Here is a 25,125-nt window from a genome sequence, read left to right as displayed (position 1 = left end):
ATGGGCGGCCGTGGGAGCGGTAAGACCGCATTTTTGATCAGATTTCAACGAATGCAACATTGCTAAATGGGCCAAACGTTTGTCTGAATCACTCCATCATCCCTCATGGGGAGGTCACCCAACAAGAACTTTGTAGTGCATATGAAGGTCAGGTGATGAAACCCCAGTCAGGGTTGCTGTGCTGTGTCCTCTGAATGCTCTTTTTTTTTTTATCTCTGCAGATTTGACTCCAAATTACAGAGATCTTCTAGCGGTGGTTTATCTGTCGCACAGGGCAGAGCTTTCGGTCAAGCTGGACGTTTGTAGGAAGGTAACTTCTGTGATCTTGTAGCTCTTTAGCTCTTTATAAACTTTCAGTATCATTAAATCTATCGTTAAAATTTGACACCCTTACTTTTTTTTTTTTTGCAGCTCTTCCACCTGATCTATTCCCAACAAGACATTGTGCGACAGCTGGCCAAGCAGACTGGCTGGCAGGATTTATTGACCAAACTTTACATCAAAGAGTCGTATGAGACGAGGCCCCGTTTCCTAAGCAGTCCGTTGTATGGAGGCACCTTGTGCGCCCTGAAACGGATGGGCAGCAGCAAGGACTCGGAGTCCGGGATTTGCAAGGAAGGCAACGATGGAGCCCATGGATCAGTGGAGAACACAGACGCAGATGTTGTATTTCCAGTGGGTTTTGAGGCCTCAGACTTGGACTTCTCTGAAGGCTTTTCCGACCATTCCTTGTCTCCAGCTGCCAAAGAGAAACCCTTCCATTCCTATAATTTTAAGTCATTTGACTCCTCAGACCAGGCCAGTCATTCCTCCTCTAACCTTGTTGACATTCCCGGCTCTGAGGAGGTCAGCTGCAGTGATGGACCTCCATATGATAACATCTACCATCCTTTGTCTCCATTCTCCATGTCTCCCTTTGATCTGAGGCTAGACTTGGGAAGTTCCAGCTCTGCGGCTACCATGGAGAGTGGAAACCAGACGCCGGTCAGCCAGCCAGGGACACCATCCCCACTGGAGACCTTCAAACCTTTTCCTGGGATGAGAGTTCGGAAGAGTTCTAGCTTGTCTAATGTCCTGGATGAAAACAGCTACCAAGAGACGTTACCCAGTGACACCATCTCAAATACCAGCAACCCCCAGGTAGCTACTCATGCTCTGTCACAATGATCATGACATTTCTCTATCTTTTAAAGTTAACTCTAACCAACTTAGTGGCTAAGAATTGGAAACTCGGTCAAGTTCCTTCTTCCTAGAGATTTCCTGTCCAACTGGAAAGAGGTTCTTACTCTTTCCCATTCTGTCCAATGGCTGGTGATTGGTCTTTAAGGCCCAGTCCATCCAAAAGATTAGTATATGCAAGCCACGGGCTGACCTTGTCCAGAGACGCTCTCCTTTTTGTGAATTCCATTTTTGTTGACCTTTTCTCCCTTGAATTTTTTCTTGTCAGCAGGAACGTGAGGGAACGCAGTTCCAGCACGTCCAGCACCAAATGTATGTAATGGCAAGGGGTGCTGGTTGCGCTGGGGGATGTGTAGATGCTGGCTGCTGGGGGATCTGTAGATGCTGGCTGCTGGGGGATCTGTAGATGCTGGCTGCTGGGGGATCTGTAGATGCTGGCTGCTGGGGGATCTGTAGATGCTGGCTGCTGGGGGATCTGTAGATGCTGGGGGATCTGTAGATGCTGGGGGATCTGTAGATGCTGGGGGATCTGTAGATGTTGGGGGGTCTGTAGATGCTGGGAGGGTCTGTAGATGCTGGCTGCTGGGAGGGTCTGTAGATGCTGGCTGCTGGGAGGGTCTGTAGATGCTGGCTGCTGGGAGGGTCTGTAGATGCTGGCTGCTGGGAGGGTCTGTAGATGCTGGCTGCTGGGGGATCTGTAGATGCTGGGGGATCTGTAGATGCTGGGGGATCTGTAGATGCTGGGGGATCTGTAGATGCTGGGAGGGTCTGTAGATGCTGGGAGGGTCTGTAGATGCTGGCTGCTGGGGGATCTATTGTTGCTGGCTGCTGGGGGATCTATTGTTGCTGGCTGCTGGGGGATCTATTGTTGCTGGCTGCTGGGGGATCTATTGTTGCTGGAGGGTCTGTTATTGCTGGTTGTGAATCGCTTTGTTGCTGGGTCGGTTATGTTGCTGGGGGTCAGATGTTGCTCTACTGCTGAGGGGGAAAGGTCCATTGATGCTGGCTGCTGGGAGATTTGTTGTTGCTGCTGGGGATTGATTGTTGCTGGGACGATATTTTTTCTATTGTTGCTTGGGGGGGTCTGTTGTTGCTGGTGGTCTATTGTTGTGTGGAGGGGGTATATTGTGTGGGATCTATTGCTACTGTGGGGGTCTGTTGTTTCTGGCTGCTGGGGATTTATTTTACTGCTTTTCCTTGCTATCATTAGCAAATTCTGTACAAGTTACATAGCACCACCAAATGATACTTGGTTTTGTAATCTCTAAAAGGGGGAATACTGGGAGGTGGGTAAGGGGTGGAGCCAAGGGACAGTGCTCAGAGGTGGGTAGGGGGCAGAGACAAGGTATGTTCCTGCACCTATTCTCTAAGAAAAGGAAAGCCCTGCTGCAACCTGTCCCTTCTTCTCCCTGTGCAAGGCTGGTTCCATGTAGCATGTTGGGGCACCATTGGTATCTTCATATGGAGAATGGACCCCAGTCACGGTTCCTCCTCTCTATAGTTTAGAAGGGTGCGGTCTGTGACACTCCCACAGTTTTCAGTAATCTAAGCTTTCCATGTGTTGGCTGAAGTTGGTGACCACGGTCTTAATTCCAGTTCCTTTTGCCTCATAATTGTCCCTTCAGCAGACCCCCGAAGAAGAGCTTTGCAACCTTCTCACCAACATCATCTTCTCGGTCACCTGGAGAGGGGTGGAAGGCTCGGAAGACGCAGCATGGAAGGAGCGCGGTCAGGTCTTCTCAGTCCTCACAAAGCTTGGGTCGGCCTGCGAGTTGGTGAGACCTCAGGATGAAATCAAACGAAGGTCAGCACCATGAATCTTTCACTGGGTATACTTGTTCTGGTGACAACTTAGACTAGTCATTTCCCTCTCCTAGGAAAGCTTTTCTCACTTCCTGTTGTGTCATCTCAATGGGATACAAACAGGAAAAAAAAATCTGAATGGAGTTTCTGAGCTTTATCCCACTCTATCCAACCCCCAAAAAGTTTTCTTTTGATATACAGTACTTGAAACAAGATTTACATTCTCAATTTACGTATTTGTCTTTCAGCCTGCTGGAGATGATGCTGGAGTCAGCTTATACGGACATTAAGGAGGCCTCCACCTCCACCCTGCCTGGCCTCAATCAGAATGTGCTGAAGCTGCTGAGGCTTCTCCAAGATTTCCTCTTTTCAGAAGGAGAAAGCAATGAGGTCCTCTGGAGTGAGAAGGTGCAGTCATGATCTCTTAAAAATGTTTCTGTCCATTTATAGGCCAACTTTGGCGGGGGGGGGGGGGGGGCAGGTGTGGTCCTTTTCTTGCCTTTATCTAGCCCTTGGGGCAATATTTTATCTGGCCCTTGGGGCAATATTTTATCCACTGACACCAACAAGGGGGCATCATTGCTCCCACTGACACCAAGAAGGGGGCACAATTTCTCCCAATGATACCAACAATGGGGCACAATTTCTCGCAATGATACCAACAATGGGGCACAATTCTTCCCAATGGCACCAACAATGGGGCACAATTCTTCCCAATGGCACCAACAGTGGGGCCCAATTCTTCCCAGTGGCACCAACAGTGGGGCCCAATTCTTCCCAGTGGCACCAACAGTGGGGCCCAATTCTTCCCAGTGGCACCAACAGTGGGACCCAATTCTTCCCAGTGGCACCAACAGTGGGGCCCAATTCTTCCCAGTGGCACCAACAGTGGGGCCCAATTCTTCCCAGTGGCACCAACAGTGGGGCCCAATTCTTCCCAGTGGCACCAACAGTGGGGCCCAATTCTTCCCAGTGGCACCAACAGTGGGGCCCAATTCTTCCCAGTGGCACCAACAGTGGGGCCCAATTCTTCCCAGTGGCACCAACAGTGGGGCCCAGTTCTTCCCAGTGGCACCAACAGTGGGGCCCAGTTCTTCCCAGTGGCACCAACAGTGGGGCCCAGTTCTTCCCAGTGGCACCAACAGTGGGGCCCAGTTCTTCCCAGTGGCACCAACAGTGGGGCCCAGTTCTTCCCAGTGGCACCAACAGTGGGGCCCAGTTCTTCCCAGTGGCACCAACAGTGGGGCCCAGTTCTTCCCAGTGGCACCAACAGTGGGGCCCAGTTCTTCCCAGTGGCACCAACAGTGGGGCCCAGTTCTTCCCAGTGGCACCAACAGTGGGGCCCAGTTCTTCCCAGTGGCACCAACAGTGGGGCCCAGTTCTTCCCAGTGGCACCAACAGTGGGGCCCAGTTCTTCCCAGTGGCACCAACAGTGGCTCCCAGTTCTTCCCAGTGGCACCAACAGTGGGGCACAGTTCTTCCCAGTGGCACCAACAGTGGGGCCCAGTTCTTCCCAGTGGCACCAACAGTGGGGCCCAGTTCTTCCCAGTGGCACCAACAGTGGGGCCCAGTTCTTCCCAGTGGCACCAACAGTGGGGCCCAGTTCTTCCCAGTGGCACCAACAGTGGGGCCCAGTTCTTCCCAGTGGCACCAACAGTGGGGCCCAGTTCTTCCCAGTGGCACCAACAGTGGAGCCCAGTTCTTCCCAGTGGCACCAACAGTGGGGCCCAGTTCTTCCCAGTGGCACCAACAGTGGGGCCCAGTTCTTCCCAGTGGCACCAACAGTGGGGCCCAGTTCTTCCCAGTGGCACCAACAGTGGGGCCCAGTTCTTCCCAGTGGCACCAACAGTGGGGCCCAGTTCTTCCCAGTGGCACCAACAGTGGGGCACAGTTCTTCCCAGTGGCACCAACAGTGGGGCACAGTTCTTCCCAGTGGCACCAACAGTGGGGCACAGTTCTTCCCAGTGGCACCAACAGTGGGGCACAGTTCTTCCCAGTGGCACCAACAGTGGGGCACAGTTCTTCCCAGTGGCACCAACAGTGGGGCACAGTTCTTCCCAGTGGCACCAACAGTGGGGCACAGTTCTTCCCAGTGGCACCAACAGTGGGGCACAGTTCTTCCCAGTGGCACCAACAGTGGGGCACAGTTCTTCCCAGTGGCACCAACAGTGGGGCACAGTTCTTCCCAGTGGCACCAACAGTGGGGCACAGTTCTTCCCAGTGGCACCAACAGTGGGGCACAGTTCTTCCCAGTGGCACCAACAGTGGGGCACAGTTCTTCCCAGTGGCACCAACAGTGGGGCACAGTTCTTCCCAGTGGCACCAACAGTGGGGTACAATTCTTCCCAGTGGCACCTACAATGGGGCACAATTCTTCCCGATGGCACCAACAGTAGGGCACAATTCTTCCCGATGGCACCAACAATGGGGCACAATTCTTCCCGATGGCACCAACAATGGGGCACAATTCTTCCCAATGGCACCAACAATGGGGCACAATTCTTCCCAATGGCACCAACAATGGGGCACAATTCTTCCCGATGGCACCAACAATGGGGCACAATTCTTCCCGATGGCACCAACAGTAGGGCACAATTCTTCCCGATGGCACCAACAATGGGGCACAATTCTTCCCAATGGCACCAACAATGGGGCACAATTCTTCCCAATGGCACCTACAATGGGGCACAATTCTTCCCAATGGCACCAACAATGGGGCACAATTCTTCCCAGTGGCACCAACAATGGGGCACAATTCTTCCCAGTGGCACCAACAGTAGGGCACAATTCTTCCCAGTGGCACCAACAGTAGGGCACAATTCCTCCAAATGATACCATCAATGGGGCCCAGTTTCTCTCACTGACACTAAAGATGTGGCTTTGTTTACCGATACTGGGACATTTTGTACTCCTAATGACCACAGTTTGGCTCCCCTCAAGTCTGAAGGACAGTAAACTGGCCCTTTGTTTAGAAACTTTGGAGACCCCCTGCGATCGTATAACCCAAAGGATTAAGATTTAAAATGTTTTGGACTTGGTGTAAATGTAAATCCTTTTCCTGAAGATCACTGGACCATTGACCATCAAATCACTGAACAGATCCCACCCCTCTAAAAAAAAAAAAATAAATAAAACTCGCACGTGCACAGATGTGCCACTAGTCTCTTCAGGTATTTGGAAACTGGAAGACACCGGCGGCACATGTGTGCAACTGCTGCCATTTTCTAGTGCAGTGGTTCTCAACCTGTGGGTCGCGACCCCTTTGGGGGTCGAAGGACCCTTTCACAGGGGTCGCCTAAGACCATCGGAAAACACATATTTCCGATGTGTAAAGAACAGCTACTGTGTAGAAAGCAGCTACTGTGTAGAAAGCAGCTACAGTGTAGAAAGCAGCTACTGTGTAGAAAGCAGTTACAGTGTAGAAAGCAGTTACTGTGTAGAAAGCAGCTACAGTGTAGAAAGCAGCTACTGTGTAGAAAGCAGTTACAGTGTAGAAAGCAGTTACTGTGTAGAAAGCAGCTACAGTGTAGAAAGCAGCTACAGTGTAGAAAGCAGCTACTGTGTAGAAAGCAGTTACAGTGTAGAAAGCAGTTACTGTGTAGAAAGCAGCTACAGTGTAGAAAGCAGCTACAGTGTAGAAAGCAGCTACTGTGTAGAAAGCAGCTACTGTGTAGAAAGCAGTTACTGTGTAGAAAGCAGCTACAGTGTAGAAAGCAGCTACAGTGTAGAAAGCAGCTACTGTGTAGAAAGCAGCTACTGTGTAGAAAGCAGTTACTGTGTAGAAAGCAGCTACTGTGTAGAAAGCAGCTACTGTGTAGAAAGCAGCAGTATTGAAGGTAAAACTACACTTCATAAATTATAATTACTGGGTAAATAATTTTATGGTTGGGGGTCACCACAACATGAGGAACTGTATTAAAGGGTCGCGGCATTAGGAAGGTTGAGAACCGCTGTTCTAGTGGATGGCAGTATAACCTCCATCAGCGTGCGTACGCAGAAATCCACCTCAACGTTGTGGTGACCTACTGACTCCGGCAATAGTTGTGCTTTGGCTGTCCCAGGAGGCAGTGGGGCCCAGCCTAGGCTGGAAACCTGGAAGTGCTTCACTCACCTTACTGAAGTCAAACTAGTAGAGTCGCCTAATGTCCATCCTACACGATTCTCTGGCATCCATCACATGACTTTTTGCCGGCACTGTCCCCAAACCCACCATTTAGGAGAATTGTAACCCTTCGTTGACTCCTTACTACAAGATGGGGGATTGATATTTATTCCAACGTGTCTGATACTAGTTACACTTGAATGTCGTTCAAGAAGAACTGGAAATGGTCAAGAAATGTCAACTCTCTAATGCTTCCTTTTACGCAGCCATTGATTTATGGAGGCACTTGTTGAATGCCTACACTTCTCTGTTGCCCCGTTCATGGACTGGGTACGCGTTTGCTTGTATAAATCATATCTCCGAAAACCTCCCTGCTTGTCCGTGATGGTGTCAGGAACCCGTTTCAAGTCTTCTCTCGTATTTTCCTGGTTGCAGATCTTTGAAGGAGTCAGTAACTTGCTGGACAAGTTGGGAGTCTGGTATTACCTGGTGAATGGGACGTCGGACCTGAAGGAGATGGCTCAGATTGGGCTCCGGATCATCACAGGGTTCATCAAGTTGGATGATCAGCAGGTGAGTTGTCTGCCGTTCAACGTTCTTCCAGTTTCTTGGAATCCATTGTTGTCCAAATGATCCAGAGATTGTGACACACAAATGCGCTCGGAGATTGCTTCTGTACCCAAGCAAAGACTTGCAAACACAGAAAGAAGCATTGGTGAATGGGTGGCGGGGGGCTTATCAACCACTTCCTGTCCGGCCATTGTATATAAACGGCCAGACGGGGGCAGTGCAGGGGCGGGTGACTATTTATAAACGGCCTCCCCGCCCCCTGCTTGTGTGCGCTCCCTGGGAGCGCGCAGCACCGCAGTCCGGTGCCCGCTGTGTCCTCTGGACACAGTGGAACACCGATCGTCGGACGGGACCTCTGTGCGAGGTCTCGATCATGTGATCACTGATTGGCCAATCAGTGATCACATGCAGAGTAGTAAGCAAGATGTCACTTCTAACATCATTGCTTACTACGTGTGAAATCTGTGAATGATCACAGAGATCACATGGTACAGGGCCATTCACAACAGCCTTGTACCATGTGACAAGCTGTGACCAATCACAGCTCACACAGTATTTCTCAATGGCTGCAAGAATGCAGACAGAGAGAAGGAGAAATGATTCCTCTTACAGCCTTTATAGGTGTAAAAGCAATCAGTGTAAAAAAAAACAAACTTCATCACCCCCCACAAGTAGTACAGAGTCACCATGGTGATAGTGTACTGCTAGGGTGACAGTATGTAAAAAAAATAAAAATTTTAAAACATTTTTTTTTACATTTTTATTTTTGGTTATAAACTAATTTGGGTTATTTTTTTTTTTTTTTGCTAAAAAGATAACGGAATCAATTTTGGCCGAGATTTATGAAGAAATATTATTTATTTGCAAAATTTTATAAGAAAAACAATTTTTTCAAAATTTTTGGACTTTTTCATTTACATAGCAAAAAAAAATAAAAATCCCAGCGGTGAATAAATACCACCACAATAAAGTTTTATCTGTCTAAAAAATTCATATGGGTACAGTGTTGCATGACCGCGCAATTGTCATTCAAAGTGTGATAGCTCTGAAAGAAGAAAATTGGCCTGGACAGGAAGGGGGGGGGAAGTGTCCGGACTGGAAGGGGGGGAAAGTGTCCGGACTGGAAGGGGGTGAAATTGTCCGGACTGGAAGGGGGGGAAAGCGTCGGGACTGGAAGGGGTGAAAGCGTCGGGACTGGAAGGGGGGGAAAGCGTGGGGACTGGAAGGGGGTGAAAGCGTGGGGACTGGAAGGGGGGGAAAGCGTCGGGACTGGAAGGGGGGGGAAAGTGTCCGGACTGGAAGGGGGTGAAAGTGTCCGGACTGGAAGGGGGTGAAAGCGTCGGGACTGGAAGGGGGTGAAAGCGTCGGGACTGGAAGGGGGTGAAAGCGTCGGGACTGGAAGGGGGTGAAAGCGTCGGGACTGGAAGGGGGTGAAAGCGTCGGGACTGGAAGGAAGGGGGGAAAGCGTCGGGACTGGAAGGGGGGGGAAAGCGTCGGGACTGGAAGGGGGGAGAAAGCGTCGGGACTGGAAGGGGGGGGGAAAGCGTCGGGACTGGAAGGGGGGGGGAAAGCGTCGGGACTGGAAGGGGGTTAAAGCGTCGGGACTGGAAGGGGGTTAAAGCGTCCGGACAGGAAGGGGGGGAAAGCGTCGGGACTGGAAGGGGGTTAAAGCGTCGGGACTGGAAGGGGGGGAAAGCGTCGGGACTGGAAGGGGGGGGAAAGCGTCGGGACTGGAAGGGGGGGGAAAGCGTCGGGACTGGAAGGGGGGGGAAAGCGTCGGGACTGGAAGGGGGGGGAAAGCGTCGGGACTGGAAGGGGGGGGAAAGCGTCGGGACTGGAAGGGGGTGAAAGCGTCCGGACAGGAAGGGGGTTAAAGCGTCCGGACTGGAAGGGGGTTAAAGCGTCGGGACTGGAAGGGGGGGAAAGCGTCTGGACTGGAAGGGGGGGAAAGCGTCGGGACTGGAAGGGGGGGAAAGTGTCCGGACTGGAAGGGGGTTAAAGCGTCTGGACTGGAAGGGGGGGAAAGCGTCTGGACTGGAAGGGGGGGAAAGCGTCGGGACTGGAAGGGGGGGGAAAGCGTCAGGACTGGAAGGGGGGGGAAAGTGTCCGGACTGGAAGGGGGGGGAAGCGTCTGGACTGGAAGGGGGGGGAAGCGTCTGGACTGGAAGGGGGGGAAAGCGTCTGGACTGGAAGGGGGGGAAAGCGTCGGGACTGGAAGGGGGGGGGAAAGCGTCGGGACTGGAAGTGCTAAAAGAGCCACATTAGCTGCACAAATATACATAAAACATATATTCATGGATTGCTCATCAGACATTCTGGTTAGATTTATATTACATCTATAAAAACATATTTGTAACAATAAAGTGCCTAACCCTCATCATGGGTTGTATTTGCCCCCAACTCGGAGGGGGGGGTCATTTTGAACCCGTCAACAATCCAGAATCAATGGAGCCCAAAGCCTGACACGTTTCTAGAATTGCTCTTTCTGGGGGGGGGGTGGGGGGGCTATTTCTCAGACCTTTTAGAGGAACCAAACACAATAAGTGATATCAAAACTCCACGCATGCCCAAAGGCAATCCTAAAAAGGCCACGTTACTCCGGAGTCATATGATCTTAAGTGGCCTGTGTGAAAGAGGCTAAAACCACGAGGTAAGTGCGCAGAACGACCCAGTCCAGTAGGTAGGCGATAGGAGATCCTGGCAGCCACAGGGAGCCCATAGGAGCACTATATGGATACAAAACAACAGAAAATACTTAAAAAAAAAGGAGAAACCAATAAAAGTGCAAAAATACCAAAACCTCTGAAAAGAGGAGACTCACCCTAACAGGGGCATCGGTAGGTCCACCAGCTGTGTGGTTCATTTGGTGCTCTAATAACCCCCTGCCATCTCCCCAGTGGTGTATTTAGGTTTTGTGCTGCCCTAGGCAACACAAAAATCGTCTGCCCCCATGGACCCCGACCAACACCACCACCACTTCCCCCTCCTGTGGACAGAGCCTGACCATGACCAACAACACCCATGCTCCTCCACCTGGGAGAGCCTTCTACAACCCCCCTCCGACGAGAAAAATACACCCATCTTCACAGCTCCGGACATCCCCAGGAACGAGAGTCAGGCTGTACATACACCATCAAGCAGCCCGCAGCCTCTCACGGATCCCAACTGGTTCCCTTCTTCTGGGGAGAGGTGCTGCCCCCCTGAAAAATGCCGCCCTAGGCAAGAGCCTTGTTTGCCTTGTGGTAAATACGCCCCTGCGTCCGCGTAACCAACTGATGTTTGATGAGAACGATCCAAATACAGAAGTGAAGGGAACAGCCATGTTGGCTCAATGAAAATGAGAAGTCCAACCAAAGCTAAGAATTCAGCGCTGGAGACTGGAAACCGCCTGATGGTTTCTTCCACCATTTGGGGACTCTTTCTCCTGATTAGTTCCTGCTGTGGCCCTCATGAAAGCTTATGAAAATACATGCTGGATTTTTAGTTATTCTCTATTATAGATATAACAGGAGATGCTGAATGGGGAAACAATAGGATGACGGGAAGGCACAAAGGTTTGTCCCTGCCCCAGGTAGACGGGAACAAAGCCTGGAATTATGAGGAGCTCATGGCTGGAACGTCCATAGGCATCGGGGCTGACTGACGTAACTGAAGTATCTTGTTTGGGTGGACTGTTCCTTTAACCACTTCCAGTCTGGACACTTTCCCCCCCTTCCAGTCCGGACACTTTCCCCCCCTTCCAGTCCGGACGCTTTCCACCCCCTTCCAGTCCGGACGCTTTCCACCCCCTTCCAGTCCGGACGCTTTCCACCCCCTTCCAGTCCGGACGCTTTCCACCCCCTTCCAGTCCGGACACTTTCCACCCCCTTCCAGTCCGGACACTTTCCACCCCTTCCAGTCCGGACACTTTCCACCCCCTTCCAGTCCGGACACTTTCCACCCCCTTCCAGTCCGGACACTTTCCACCCCCTTCCAGTCCGGACACTTTCCACCCCCTTCCAGTCCGGACACTTTCCACCCCCTTCCAGTCCGGACACTTTCCACCCCCTTCCAGTCCGGACACTTTCCACCCCCTTCCAGTCCGGACACTTTCCACCCCTTCCAGTCCGGACACTTTCCACCCCCTTCCAGTCCGGACACTTTCACCCCCTTCACCCCCAGGCCAATTTTCAGCTTTCAGCGCTATCACACTTTGAATGACAATTTCGCGGTCATGCAACACTGTACCCATATGAATGTTTTAGCATATTTTTTTTTTAGACAGATAAAACTTTATTTTGGTGGTATTTATTCACCGCTGGGAAATTTTTAAAAAAAAAAGTGTTTTTCTTATAAAATTTTGCAAATAAATAATATTTCATCATAAATCTTGGCCAAAATTTATTTTTAGTAAAAAAAAAAAAACCCAAATTAGTTTATAACCAAAAATTATAATTTTTAAACTTTTTTTAAATTTTTTTTTTTTTTTTGTTTTTTTTTTTACATACTGTCACCCTAGCAGTAGGGTCACCATGGTGACACTGTACTACTTGTGGGGGGTGATGAAGATTTTTTTTTTTTACACTGATTGCTTTTACACCCATAAAGGCTGTAAGAAGAATCATTTCTCCTTCTCTCTGGCTGCATTCCTGCAGCCATTGAGAACTACTGTATGAGCTGTGATAGGTCACAACTTGTCACATGGTACAAGGCTGTTGTGAATCATTCACAGATTTCACACGTAGTAAGCAATGATGTCAGAAGTGACATCATTGCTTACTACTCTGCATGTGATCACTGATTGGCCAATCAGTGATCACATGATCGGGACCTACCACAGAGGCCCCGTCCGACGATCGGTGTTCCGCTGTGTCTGGAGGACAGGGAGCGTGCACAAGCAGGGGGCGGGGAGGCCGTTTATATACATGGGCCGGACGGGAAGTGGTGAATAATGCGGAAATGGTCTGTATATTATCTTGATTATATCTGACCTCCAACTTCCCTGCAGTCCTGCACAGTTGTACCAGCTGCTCTCCTCAACAGAAATTGCTTATTCTAAAGTCACTGCACACTGTGAACCTCTCACAATGTGCATTAGAAGCTGCAGCCAGTCAGATAGAGCTCCGCCTCATTTCCTGGCTGGAGGATGTCCTTTGAATGTGTGTCCACTTCTGCTGCCTTGTTGAGTAAATCCTGCTTGTCCCCATTAGATGCATTCGTCAGCCTATGTAAAGCTGCACAATCTCCTCCAAAGTGCCACCTCGCTGAAGAAGGAAGAGGCCTGTTTCCTGCTGGGGAACCTGCAGACTCCACTCCTGAAATCCCTTAACGCCAAGACAGAGACCTTCTCCTGCCTGGTGCCCATTATCCGCACGTTGATGGACCAGTGCTTCGAGCTACTACAGCTGCAGCAATATTTGCCATCTCTGCCGCCTACCAATGGAAGCCCCACCTTCTATGAGGATTTCCAGAGTTTCTGCACCACCACTGAGTGGGGGCTCTTCATTGAGAAACATGTAAGGGCACTTATTCATTGCATGGGAAGCATGTGACCCCAACAGATGTTCTATCATGTTTTTATTATGTTTTTCTTTTTTTTCAGCTTCAGTTTACTTTCATCTCCTTTCTAATTTCTCCTCCATGCTAGTATACCCTAGTGCTGGCCTACAGTAAGGCTGGTCAACAGTAGGGATGGTCCATAGTTGGAATAATCTAACCTAGGGCTGATCCATAGTAGCACTAGTCCAACCTAGGGCTGGTCCAAAGTAGACCTAGTCCAACCTAGGGCTGGTCCAAAGTAGACCTAGTCTAACCTAGGGCTGGTCCAAAGTAGACCTAGTCTAACCTAGGGCTGGTCCAAAGTAGACCTAGTCCAACCTAGGGCTGGTCCAAAGTAGACCTAGTCTAACCTAGGGCTGGTCCAAAGTAGACCTAGTCTAACCTAGGGCTGGTCCATAGTAGACCTAGTCTAACCTAGGGCTGGTCCATAGTAGAACTAGTCTAACTTAGGGCTGGTCCATAGTAGAACTTGTCCAACCTAGGACTTGTCCGTAGTAGAACTAGTCTAACCTAGGGCTGGTCCATAGTTGGGATAATCTAACCTAGGGCTGGTCCATAGTAGACCTAGTCTAACTTAGGGCTGGTCCATAGTAGAACTAGTCCAACCTAGGACTTGTCCGTAGTAGAACTAGTCTAACCTAGGGCTGGTCCATAGTTGGGATAATCTAATCTAGGGCTGGTCCATATTCGGGATAGTCTAACCTAGGACTGATCCATAGTAGAACTAGTCTAATCTAGGGCTGGTCCATATTCGGGATAGTCTAACCTAGGACTGATCCATAGTAGACCTAGTCTAACTTAGGGCTGGTCCATAGTAGAACTAGTCCAACCTAGGACTTGTCCGTAGTAGAACTAGTCTAACCTAGTGCTGGTCCATTGTAGGGATAGTCAAACCTAGGGCTGGTCCATAGTAGAACTAGTCCAACCTAGGACTGGTCCATATTAGAACTAGTCCAACCTAGGACTGGTCCATAGTAGAACTAGTCCAACCTAGGACTGGTCCATATTAGAACTAGTCCAACCTAGGACTGGTCCATAGTAGAACTAGTCTAACCTAAGGCTGGTCCATTGTAGGGATAGTCTAACCTAGGACTGGTCCATAGTAGAACTAGTCTAACCTAAGGCTGGTCCATTGTAGGGATAGTCTAACCTAGGACTGGTCCATAGTAGAGATAGTCTAACCTAGGGCTGGCCCATAGTAGGGATAGTCTAACCTAGGGCTGGTCCATCACAGGGATGGATAGTCTACCCACCCTAGGACTGGTTTACCATGGGGCTTCTCTACCAAAGGGATGGTCTGTTCTAGAGTTAGTCTCCCTAGTTTCTTCTCTGCTGTCATTTATATATTTTATTTTATTTTTGCTTACATTCCATTGCTTTCTTTATACCCTTCCTTATTTTTTTCTCCTTTTCCCAAATTGTTCTTTTTTTTTTTTTCCTTTTTTTTTTTTTGCTTTTCCCTCTTTTTCTTTTCCCTCTTGTATTTGTCTTTTGGCTTCGTTTCCCGCCTTACATTGGAGCATTGTGATTGGACCCTTCTGATATCACAGGTTTGACCCCTCTCCTCAGGTCCAGCCCACCATGGAGCAGTTTGAGAAGGACACATTTGCGAAGAGTCACAACCAGATGTCCTCCTTCTGGAACTCGTGCTACGATGCACTTATGAGCAGCTCGTTAAGAAGGGAGACCGAGAAGGGAGAGAGCAGAGACAAATTTAAGGTAAGAGGATTGGCGTTCGTTTTTTTTTATTTTCCTTATTTTTTTTTTTGGAGCCCATTATGTTCTTTTATGAAGTAAATTTATTTATTTATTTATAGCGATAGTCTAACCTAGGGTTGGTCCATTGTAGGGAGTGTCTAACCTAGGGTTGGTCCATTGTAGGGATAGTCTAACCTAGGGTTGGTCCATTGTAGGGAGTGTCTAACCTATCGCTGGTCCATTGTAGGGATAATCTAACCTAGGGTTGGTCCATTGTAGGGAGTGTCTAACCTAGGGTTGGTCCATTGTAGGGAGTGTCTAACCTAGGACTGGTCCATTGTAGGGATAGTCTAACCTAGGACTGGTCCATTGTAGGGATAGTCTAACCTAGGACTGGTCCATTGTAGGGATAGTCTAACCTAGGGCTGGTCCATTGTAGGGATAGTCTAACCTAGGGGCTGGTCCATTGTAGGGATAATCTAACCTAGGGCTGGTCCATTGTAGGGATAGTCTAACCTAGGGCTGGTCCATTGTAGGGAGTGTCTAACCTAGGGCTGGTCCATTGTAGGGATAGTCTAACCTAGGGCTGGTCCATTGTAGGGATAGTCTAACCTAGGACTGGTCCATTGTAGGGATAGTCTAACCTAGGACTGGTCCATTGTAGGGATAGTCTAACCTAGGACTGGTCCATTGTAGGGATAGTCTAACCTAGGGACTGGTCCATTGTAGGGATAGTCTAACCTAGGGCTGGTCCATTGTAGGGATAATCTAACCTAGGGTTGGTCCATTGTAGGGATAGTCTAACCTAGGGCTGGTCCATTGTAGGGATAGTCCACCCTAGGGTTGGTCCATTGTAGGGATAGTCTAACCTAGGGCTGGTCCATTGTAGGGATAGTCTAACCTAGGGCTGGTCCATTGTAGGGATAGTCTAACCTAGGGCTGGTCCATTGTAGGGATAGTCTAACCTAGGACTGGTCCATTGTAGGGATAGTCTAACCTAGGGCTGGTCCATTGTAGGGATAGTCTAACCTAGGGCTGGTCCATTGTAGGGATAGTCTAACCTAGGACTGGTCCATTGTAGGGATAGTCTAACCTAGGGCTGGTCCATTGTAGGGATAGTCTAACCTAGGACTGGTCCATTGTAGGGATAGTCTAACCTAGGACTGGTCCATTGTAGGGATAGTCTAACCTAGGACTGGTCCATTGTAGGGATAGTCTAACCTAGGGCTGGTCCATTGTAGGGATAGTCTAACCTAGGGCTTGTGCATTGTAGGGATAGTCTAACCTAGGGCTGGTCCATTGTAGGGATAGTCTAACCTAGGGCTGGTCCATTGTAGGGATAGTCCACCCTAGGGCTGGTCCTTTGTAGGGATAGTCTAACCTAGGGCTGGTCCATTGTAGGGATAGTCTAACCTAGGGCTGGTCCATTGTAGGGATAGTCTAACCTAGGGCTGGTCCATTGTAGGGATAGTCTAACCTAGGACTGGTCCATTGTAGGGATAGTCTAACCTAGGGCTGGTCCATTGTAGGGATAGTCTAACCTAGGACTGGTCCATTGTAGGGATAGTCTAACCTAGGACTGGTCCATTGTAGGGATAGTCTAACCTAGGACTGGTCCATTGTAGGGATAGTCTAACCTAGGGCTGGTCCATTGTAGGGATAGTCTAACCTAGGGCTGGTCCATTGTAGGGAGTGTCTAACCTAGGGCTGGTCCATTGTAGGGATAGTCTAACCTACAAAATACAGTAGATCTATATAATGAGAGTGATAAATAAAGTACCTCAATAGGTATGGGTATGTTGCCACCAATATTGGTATAGGGACCTCAGTACTTAGGACCTATCCAAATCCCTGCTAGGTACCAACATTTCACTGAATTTGAAATCTGGACTTTGGTAGTAAAACCCGCGAATTCCCATCCTGGGTTCTGAAGATTCTGACCGGCGTGAATGGATTTTCTTGTGTTATAGGAGCTGATCCTGGAGCCGGTTCTGAAGAGGATCTTGCGGGAGAACGTGCGATATAACAGCGTGCTGAAACAGATCAACAGCCACCACAACACGGTCCTGAGACAATGGAAGTCTGTGCTGCGCCTGCTGACCTGTCCGCGCGGGGCCTGGGCCGATCGGTAAGTGGGGGCGGGGGGGGGGGGGGGGCACGTATTGAGTGCTGAGGGAGGAGTCCTACCGTCACATCTTTTGTCTCAGGATTGAGGTCCCTTTTCGGCACATTTCGGGGTCCCAGATAAATGACAAAGTGATGCTCCAGCCCCATTGTAGAGTATTGAGCTCCTTGGCAGGAGGAGAACGGCGATTGGCAGCTATTGTCGCTGATTTGGCTTTTGAAGGTGCAAGCTCTGGGAGTGTCAGTCATCCGGGCTTCTGTCCTGGAACTAGCAATGCGGGGCAGACACTCGGAGCTTTTCCTTCACTGGTTACATGCTTGTTCCAGATCAGTGAATCTCCAAGCAGGGAAATCGGATGGGCCTGCACCTTTAAAAAATAAATAAATCATCAATTGAGGAAGCAGCTGACCTCTGAGGTTATGGCTCTTAGGAGAAAAGTTGCTTCTCCCCCTTAAATCTGCAGTTCTACCGGCTCCTCCCCCTGACTGGAACGGCTTCCTCTGATGTCACCGCACACTGGGAGCTTCTCACAATATGCATTAGAAGCCGCAGCAAGTCAGATAGAGCTCCGCCTCATTTCCTGGCTGGAGGACGTCCGACATCATCTAGCTCGTTCCTCCCCAGCCTGACTGTCCCTGGCCCCACCCCTTTCTTCCCCAGCCTGACTGTCCCTGGCCCCACCCCTTTCTTCCCCAGCCTGACTGTCCCTGGCCTACCCCTTTCCTCCCCAACTCCACCCCTTTCCTCCCCAGCCCGACTGTCCCTGGCCCCACCCCTTTCCTCCCCGGCCCGACTGTCCCTGGCCCCACCCCTTTCCTCCCCGGCCCGACTGTCCCTGGCCCCACCCCTTTCCTCCCCGGCCCGACTGTCCCTGGCCCCACCCCTTTCCTCCCCGGCCCGACTGTCCCTGGCCCCACCCCTTTCCTCCCCGGCCCCACCCCTTTCCTCCCCGGCCCAACTGTCCCTGGACCCACCCCTTTCCTCCCTGGCCCCACCCCTTTCCTCCCCGGCCCCACCCCTTTCCTCCCCGGCCCGACTGTCCCCGGCCCCACCCCTTTCCTCCCCGGCCCGACTGTCCCCGGCCCCACCCCTTTCCTCCCCGGCCCCACCCCCCCCGGCCCCACCCCTTTCCTCCCCGGCCCCACCCCTTTCCTCCCCAGCCCCACCCCTTTCCTCCCCGGCCCGACTGTCCCCGGCCCCACCCCTTTCCTCCCCGGCCCGACTGTCCCCGGTCCCACCCCTTTCCTTCCCGGCCCGACTGTCCCCGGCCCCCTTCCGACTGTCCCCGGCCCCACCCCTTTCCTCCCCGGCCCCACCCCTTTCCTCCCCGGCCCGACTGTCCCCGGCCCCACCCCTTTCCTCCCCGGCCCGACTGTCCCCGGCCCCACCCCTTTCCTCCCCGGCCCGACTGTCCCCGGCCCCACCCCTTTCCTCCCCGGCCCGACTGTCCCCGGCCCCACCCCTTTCCTCCCCGGCCCCACCCCTTTCCTCCCCAGCCTGACGGTCCCCGGCCCCACCCCATTCCTCCCTAGCCTGACGGTCCCTGGCCCCAGCCCTTTCCTCCCTGACCCCACCCCCTTTCCCCCCAGCCTGACTGTCCCAGGCCCCACCCCTTTCTGTCCCAGGCCCCACCCCTTTCTGTCCCAGGCCCCACCCTTTACCTCCCCAGCCTTACTGTCCCAGGCCCCACCCCTTCCCTCCCATGAAAATGGGTTTAGGTTTTCTAAGGATTTTTCTTGCCTTCTCCACGTGTCAGGAGCCCGGCGGAGGTTCGATGGAAGCTGTCCAGTGCGGAGACCTATTCCAGAATGCGGCTGAAATTGGTGCCAAATTACAACTTTGACGCTCACGCAGAAGCCAGCGCACTCCGCGATAACCTAGGTGAGTCCGCAGTTTTGGCGGGGGCGCGGATGGCGGTTCTGGGTGGGGCGCGGATGGCGGTTCTGGGTGGGGCGCGGATGGCGATTCTGGGGTAGGGCGCGGATGGCGGTTCTGGGGGGTGGGGCGCGGATGGCGGTTCTGGGGGGTAGGGAGGCGGATGGCGGTTCTGGGGTAGGGAGGCGGATGGCGGTTCTGGGGTGGGGCGCGAATGGCGGTTCTGGGGTGGGGCGCGAATGGCGGTTCTGGGGTGGGGCGCGGATGGCGGTTCTGGGGTGGGGCGCGGATGGCGGTTCTGGGGGGTAGGGGGGCGGATGGTGGTTCTGGGGTGGGGCGCGGATGGCGGTTCTGGGGGGTAGGGGGGCGGAAGGCGGTTCTGGGTGGGGCGCGGATGGCGGTTCTGGGTGGGGCGTGGATGGTGGTTCTGGTTGAGGGACATGGGAGTGGAGAGTCTGAGGGTGTTGTCTGGTCTCCTCCTGTCCAGGTACCGATCAGAGTCAGACCCTCACCGATTCATTCCCGCTCGCTGTGGCCAAGGAGGCGAAGGTGAACGAGATGGAGGACGACCAGCTGGCCGATGAAGATTTGATGAACATTTATCAGTAAGACCTGAAATTTCCTGGCTCTGTACACATGCTGTGTCCATTATGAGGGGTTCCCACCGTCCCTGTGCTGAGTTCCTGGGTCTGTATACCTGCTGTGCCCATTAAGAGGGGTTCCCACCATCCCTGTGCCGAGTTCCCGGGTCTGTGCACCCGCTGTGCCCATTATGAGGGATTCCCATCATCCCTGTGCTGAGTTCCCGGGTCTGTACACCCACTGTGCTCATTATGAGTAGTTCCCACCATCCCTGTGCTGAGTTCCCGGGTTTGTACACGTGCTGCGCCCATTATGAGGGGTTCCCACCATCCCTGTGCCAAGTTCCCCGGTCTGTACACCTGCTGTGCCCATTATGAGGGGTTCCCACCATCCCTGTGCCGAGTTCCGTGGTCTGTACACCTGCTGTGCCCATTATGAGGGGTTCCCACCATCCCTGTGCCGAGTTCCGTGGTCTGTACACCTGCTGTGCCCATTATGTGGGGTTCCCACCATCCCTGTGCTGAGTTCCCCTGTCTGTACACCTGCTGTGCCCATTCTGAGGGGTTCCCCCAGGGGAACACAAATGGTGGACCAAAATTCCCAAGTAGATAGGAACTGAGTGGGAATTGTGGCTGGGAGACCTCGCTGTGGAGTGAGAACATCTGTTTTGTAGCTGGGAAATGAGATTCTGAGGTGGGGAGGATCAGAGCTGGGAGGAAGGGAGAACACGCGGCCAGCCATGCCCAAGTTGGCTCTTTCTACGTTCCAATGTCAGACGTTCTACATCTCTTGTTCCTGTCCACCATGGTTGGGGATGAGCGCCATTTGGTGGGAGGTGGTTGGAAACCAAGAATTTTTCCCGCCTCAGACTGCATGATGGCGGGTCCTTATGACCATCTCTCCTGCCTCTTGCAGCGAGGAGACCAAAGAGCCCAACCAGAAGGAGAAGTTGGTGATTTCGGAGGACTGCGAGCTGATCACCGTCGTGGACGTCATTCCCGGGAGGCTGGAGGTCACCACACAGCACATTTACTTCTACGACCTGAGCAGTGAGAAGGAGGAGACCGAGGAGGGTGAGACCCGGCTCTGCTGCAGTTCTCAGCCTGTCCTATTATTTCCTAGGAGATTGGTCCACTTGGAACCAAACATAAGAGGAACCCAGGGCCCTTGTCATAACGGGCAAATATCAGTGTCCATTCTCCATGATGGGTCTACAGAGAGTGTACAACGTGTAAAGGTTACAGAGTATAAAGATGAAAGAGTGCAAGGGGGACAAGGGTGAAAGGAGGATGGGGTCCAAGGAGCATCGAGTGTAAAGAGAATGGGGTGTAAGGAGGATGGGATGTACAGAGGGTAGAGTGTAAAGAGGTCGGGGTGCAAGGAGGATTGGGTCCAAGAAGGGTAGAGTGAAGAGGATGGGGTATAAAAAGGTTGGGGTGCAAGGGTAGAGTGTAAAGAGGTTGGGGTGTAGGGAGGATGGGATGTACGGAGGGTAGAGTGTAAAGAGGTTGGGGTGCAAGAAGGGTAGATTGTAAAGAGTTTGGGGTGCAAGGAGGGTAGAGTGTAAAGAGGTTGGACTGAAAAGAGGATGGGGTGTGAGGAGGATGGGATGTATGGAGGGTAGAGTGTAAAGAGGTCGGGGTGCAAGGAAGGTCAGATCCAAGGAGGGTAGAGTGAAAAGAGGATGGGGTGTAAAACAGTTGGGGCGCAAGGGGGGGTAGAGTGTAAAGAGGTTAGGGTGTAAAAAGGACTAGGTGTAAAGAGGGTGCAGTGTAAAGAAGTTGGGGGTACAAGGCGGGTGGGGTGTAAAAAGGAATGGGTGTAAAGAGGTTGGGGTGCATGTAGGATGGGGTGTAAAGAGGGCAGAGTGTAAAGGGATTGAGTTGCAAGGACAATAGAGTGTAAAGAGGTTTGGGCGCAAGGCGGGTGGGGTGTAAAAGGGACTGGGTGTAAAGTGGTTGGGGTCTAAGGAGCACTGGGTGCAAGGAGGATGGGGTGTAAAAAGGACAGGGTGCAAAGAGGGTAGAGTGTAAAGAGTTTGGGGTGCAAAGAGAACACGGTGCAAGAAGGGTAGAGTGTAAAGAGGTTGTAGTGCACGGAGGATGGGGTGTAAAAAGGACTAGTTTTAAAGAGGTTAGGGTGTAAAGAGGATGGGGTGCAAGAAGGACAGAATGTAAGGAGGTTGGGGTGTAAAAGGGGTAGAGTGTAAGGAGGACGGGGTGTAAAAGGGGTAGAGCGTAAGGAGGTTGGGGTGTAAAAGGGTAGAGTGTAAGGAGGACGGGGTGTAAAAGGGGTAGAGTGTAAGGAGGACGGGGTGTAAAAGGGTAGAGTGTAAGGAGGACGGGGTGTAAAAGGGTAGAGTGTAAGGAGGTTGGGGTGTAAAAGGGTAGAGTGTAGGGAGGACGGGGTGTAAAAGGGTAGAGTGTAAGGAGGTTGGGGTGTAAAAGGGTAGAGTGTAAGGAGGACGGGGTGTAAAAGGGGTAGAGTGTAAGGAGGACTGGGTGTAAAAGGGTAGAGTGTAAGGAGGACGGGGTGTAAAAGGGTAGAGTGTAAGGAGGTTGGGGTGTAAAAGGGTAGAGTGTAAGGAGGACGGGGTGTAAAAGGGGTAGAGTGTAAGGAGGACTGGGTGTAAAAGGGTAGAGTGTAAGGAGGTTGGGGTGTAAAAGGGTAGAGTGTAAGGAGGACGGGGTGTAAAAGGGTAGAGTGTAGGGAGGACGGGGTGTAAAAGGGTAGAGTGTAAGGAGGTTGGGGTGTAAAAGGGTAGAGTGTAGGGAGGACGGGGTGTAAAAGGGGTAGAGTGTAAGGAGGACGGGGTGTAAAAGGGTAGAGTGTAGGGAGGACGGGGTGTAAAAGGGTAGAGTGTAGGGAGGACGGGGTGTAAAAGGGTAGAGTGTAGGGAGGACGGGGTGTAAAGTAAAAGGAGAAAAAAAAGCTTAAAATCTACAGTAGCGGAACGTTCAGGAAGTACCGGAAATTTCTGACCCGTCTTTTCCCCCGGCCAGGAATTGGTTACGATTTTAAGCGTCCGCTCTCACAGCTCCGCGAGGTCCACCTGCGCCGCTACAATCTCCGAAGGTCCGCTCTGGAATTCTTTTTCATCGACCAAGCCAACTACTTCGTCAATTTTAAGAAGAAGGTATTTACTGCCCAATATGGACTTCCAATGTCTTGTTCTGTACTGTGTGACCGATGATCTGATGACTGGTGGGGTAATGATAGAAGGGGAGGAAGGTCAGCTCCACAGAATGGGTGAAGCAGAAGCAGGGAGATCCTTGCACTGCAGGTCCTCAGGTACAGCTTCCTCTCCAGCAAGGAGAACAGTGAGCAGCTCAGTGCTGACATCCCCAAATCTCTCTCCAAATCAGGTGAGGAAGCAGTGCCTTAGGTGATCTCACACTGCAGATGCACAGCTATGAGGCACAGGAAGTGCTCGGCTCCTTTTCATCAGAAATTCACAATAATAAGTAGATCGTGTTTGGACACAATGAACATTTTTAGATGTTCCCTGTAAGATGACAAATTTTCACTTCTAAAGTCCACTTTAGTACTGTAGCCTAGGTAAAGAAGTATGGATTTATTAAATAAAATTTTATTAACATTTTTTTACTACGTTTTTATAATTTTCATCATTATAATGTTTTAAATACTCAACATTTACTATAAATTAAGTCATTTTTTTTGTTTGCAGGTCAGGAACAAAGTCTATTCACGAATTCTGGGCCTACACCCCCCCAACCAGTTCCTGTTCGGCAGTCGTTCTCCACAGGAGCTTCTCAGAGCCTCGGGCCTCACTCAGGTATGTGATACTCACCACCCTCTCATTACTATGGGGAATGTGGATTAAATGCTCCTTGCATTGGGGGTCAGTGGGAAGAATGTCCCTTACATTGGGGGTCATTGGGAAGAATGTCCCTTACATTGAGGGTCAGTGGGAAGAATGTCCCTTACATTGGGGGTCAGTGGAGAAGGGCCCCTTACATTGGGGGTCAGTGGGAAGAATGTCCCTTACATTGGGGGTCAGTGGGAAGAATGCTCCTTACATTGGGGGTCAGTGGGAAGAATGTCCCTTACATTGGGGGTCAGTGGGAAGAATGTCTCTTACATTGGGGGTCAGTGAGAAGAATGTCCCTTACATTGGGGGTCAGTGAGAAGAATGTCCCTTACATTGGGGGTCAGTGGGAAGAATGTCCCTTACATTGGTGGTCAGTGGAGAAGGGCCCCTTACATTGGGGGTCAGTGGGAAGAATGTCCCTTACATTGGGGGTCAGTGGGAAGAATGTCCCTTACATTGGGGGTCAGTGGGAAGAATGTCCCTTACATTGGGAGTCAGTGGGAAGAATGTCCCTTACATTGGGGGTCAGTGGGAAGAATGTCCCTTACATTGGTGGTCAGTGGGAAGAATGTCCCTTACATTGGGGGTCAGTGGGAAGAATGTCCCTTACATTGGGGGTCAGTGGGAAGAATGTCCCTTACATTGGTGGTCAGTGGGAAGAATGTCCCTTACATTGGTGGTCAGTGGGAAGAATGTCCCTTACATTGGTGATCAGTGGGAAGAATGTCTCTTACATTGGGGGTCAGTGGGAAGAATGTCCCTTACATTGGGGGTCAGTGGGAAGAATGTCCCTTACATTGGTGGTCAGTGGGAAGAATGTCCCTTACATTGGGGGTCAGTGGGAAGAATGTCCCTTACATTGGTGGTCAGTGGGAAGAATGTCCCTTACATTGGGGGTCAGTGGGAAGAATGTCCCTTACATTGGGGGTCAGTGGGAAGAATGTCCCTTACATTGGTGGTCAGTGGGAAGAATGTCCCTTACATTGGGGGTCAGTGGGAAGAATGTCCCTTACATTGGGGGGTCAGTGGGAAGAATGTCCCTTACATTGGGGGTCAGTGGGAAGAATGTCCCTTACATTGGTGATCAGTGGGAAGAATGTCCCTTACATTGGGGGTCAGTGGGAAGAATGTCCCTTACATTGGGGGTCAGTGGGAAGAATGTCCCTTACATTGGGGGTCAGTGGGAAGAATGTCCCTTACATTGGGGGTCAGTGGGAAGAATGTCCCTTACATTGGGGGTCAGTGGGAAGAATGTCCCTTACATTGGGGGTCAGTGGGAAGAATGTCCCTTACATTGGTGATCAGTGGGAAGAATGTCCCTTACATTGGGGGTCAGTGGGAAGAATGTCCCTTACATTGGGGGTCAGTGGGAAGAATGTCCCTTACATTGGGGGTCAGTGGGAAGAATGTCCCTTACATTGGTGGTCAGTGGGAAGAATGTCCCTTACATTGGGGGTCAGTGGGAAGAATGTCCCTTACATTGGGGGTCAGTGGGAAGAATGTCCCTTACATTGGGGGGTCAGTGGGAAGAATGTCCCTTACATTGGGGGTCAGTGGGAAGAATGTCCCTTACATTGGTGATCAGTGGGAAGAATGTCCCTTACATTGGGGGTCAGTGGGAAGAATGTCCCTTACATTGGGGGTCAGTGGGAAGAATGTCCCTTACATTGGGGGTCAGTGGGAAGAATGTCCCTTACATTGGGGGTCAGTGGGAAGAATGTCCCTTACATTGGGGGTCAGTGGGAAGAATGTCCCTTACATTGGGGGTCAGTGGGAAGAATGTCCCTTACATTGGGGGTCAGTGGGAAGAATGTCCCTTAC

The 25,125-nt window shown here is 51.3% G+C and overlaps 1 protein-coding gene across 2 annotated transcripts in view; it reads left to right on the top strand.

Moving 5' to 3' along the window:
- NBEAL2 (neurobeachin like 2) overlaps positions 1-25,125 on the top strand; it is a 135,498-nt gene that overhangs the window by 74,033 nt on the left and 36,340 nt on the right. Inside the window, exons 20-32 of one of the 2 annotated variants that reach the window (XM_089663812.1) lie at positions 222-310; positions 412-1,140; positions 2,808-2,983; positions 3,231-3,390; positions 7,520-7,657; positions 12,844-13,149; positions 14,762-14,911; positions 16,861-17,018; positions 18,772-18,896; positions 19,378-19,495; positions 20,388-20,545; positions 22,475-22,608; positions 23,161-23,268. In XM_089663812.1, coding sequence (XP_089519938.1) covers positions 222-310; positions 412-1,140; positions 2,808-2,983; positions 3,231-3,390; positions 7,520-7,657; positions 12,844-13,149; positions 14,762-14,911; positions 16,861-17,018; positions 18,772-18,896; positions 19,378-19,495; positions 20,388-20,545; positions 22,475-22,608; positions 23,161-23,268 — 2,549 coding nt within the window. Of the gene's footprint in view, positions 1-221; positions 311-411; positions 1,141-2,804; positions 2,984-3,230; positions 3,391-7,519; positions 7,658-12,843; positions 13,150-14,761; positions 14,912-16,860; positions 17,019-18,771; positions 18,897-19,377; positions 19,496-20,387; positions 20,546-22,474; positions 22,609-23,160; positions 23,269-25,125 lie in introns of both variants that reach the window. The other variant, XM_089663811.1, reaches the window with a different exon arrangement.

Source organism: Staurois parvus, unplaced genomic scaffold, assembly GCF_062004578.1.
Source record: "Staurois parvus isolate SC_StPar_1 unplaced genomic scaffold, SC_StPar_1.0 ptg001773l, whole genome shotgun sequence".
NCBI lineage: Eukaryota > Metazoa > Chordata > Amphibia > Anura > Ranidae > Staurois > Staurois parvus.
This window is presented reverse-complemented; position numbering and strand designations above follow the sequence as displayed.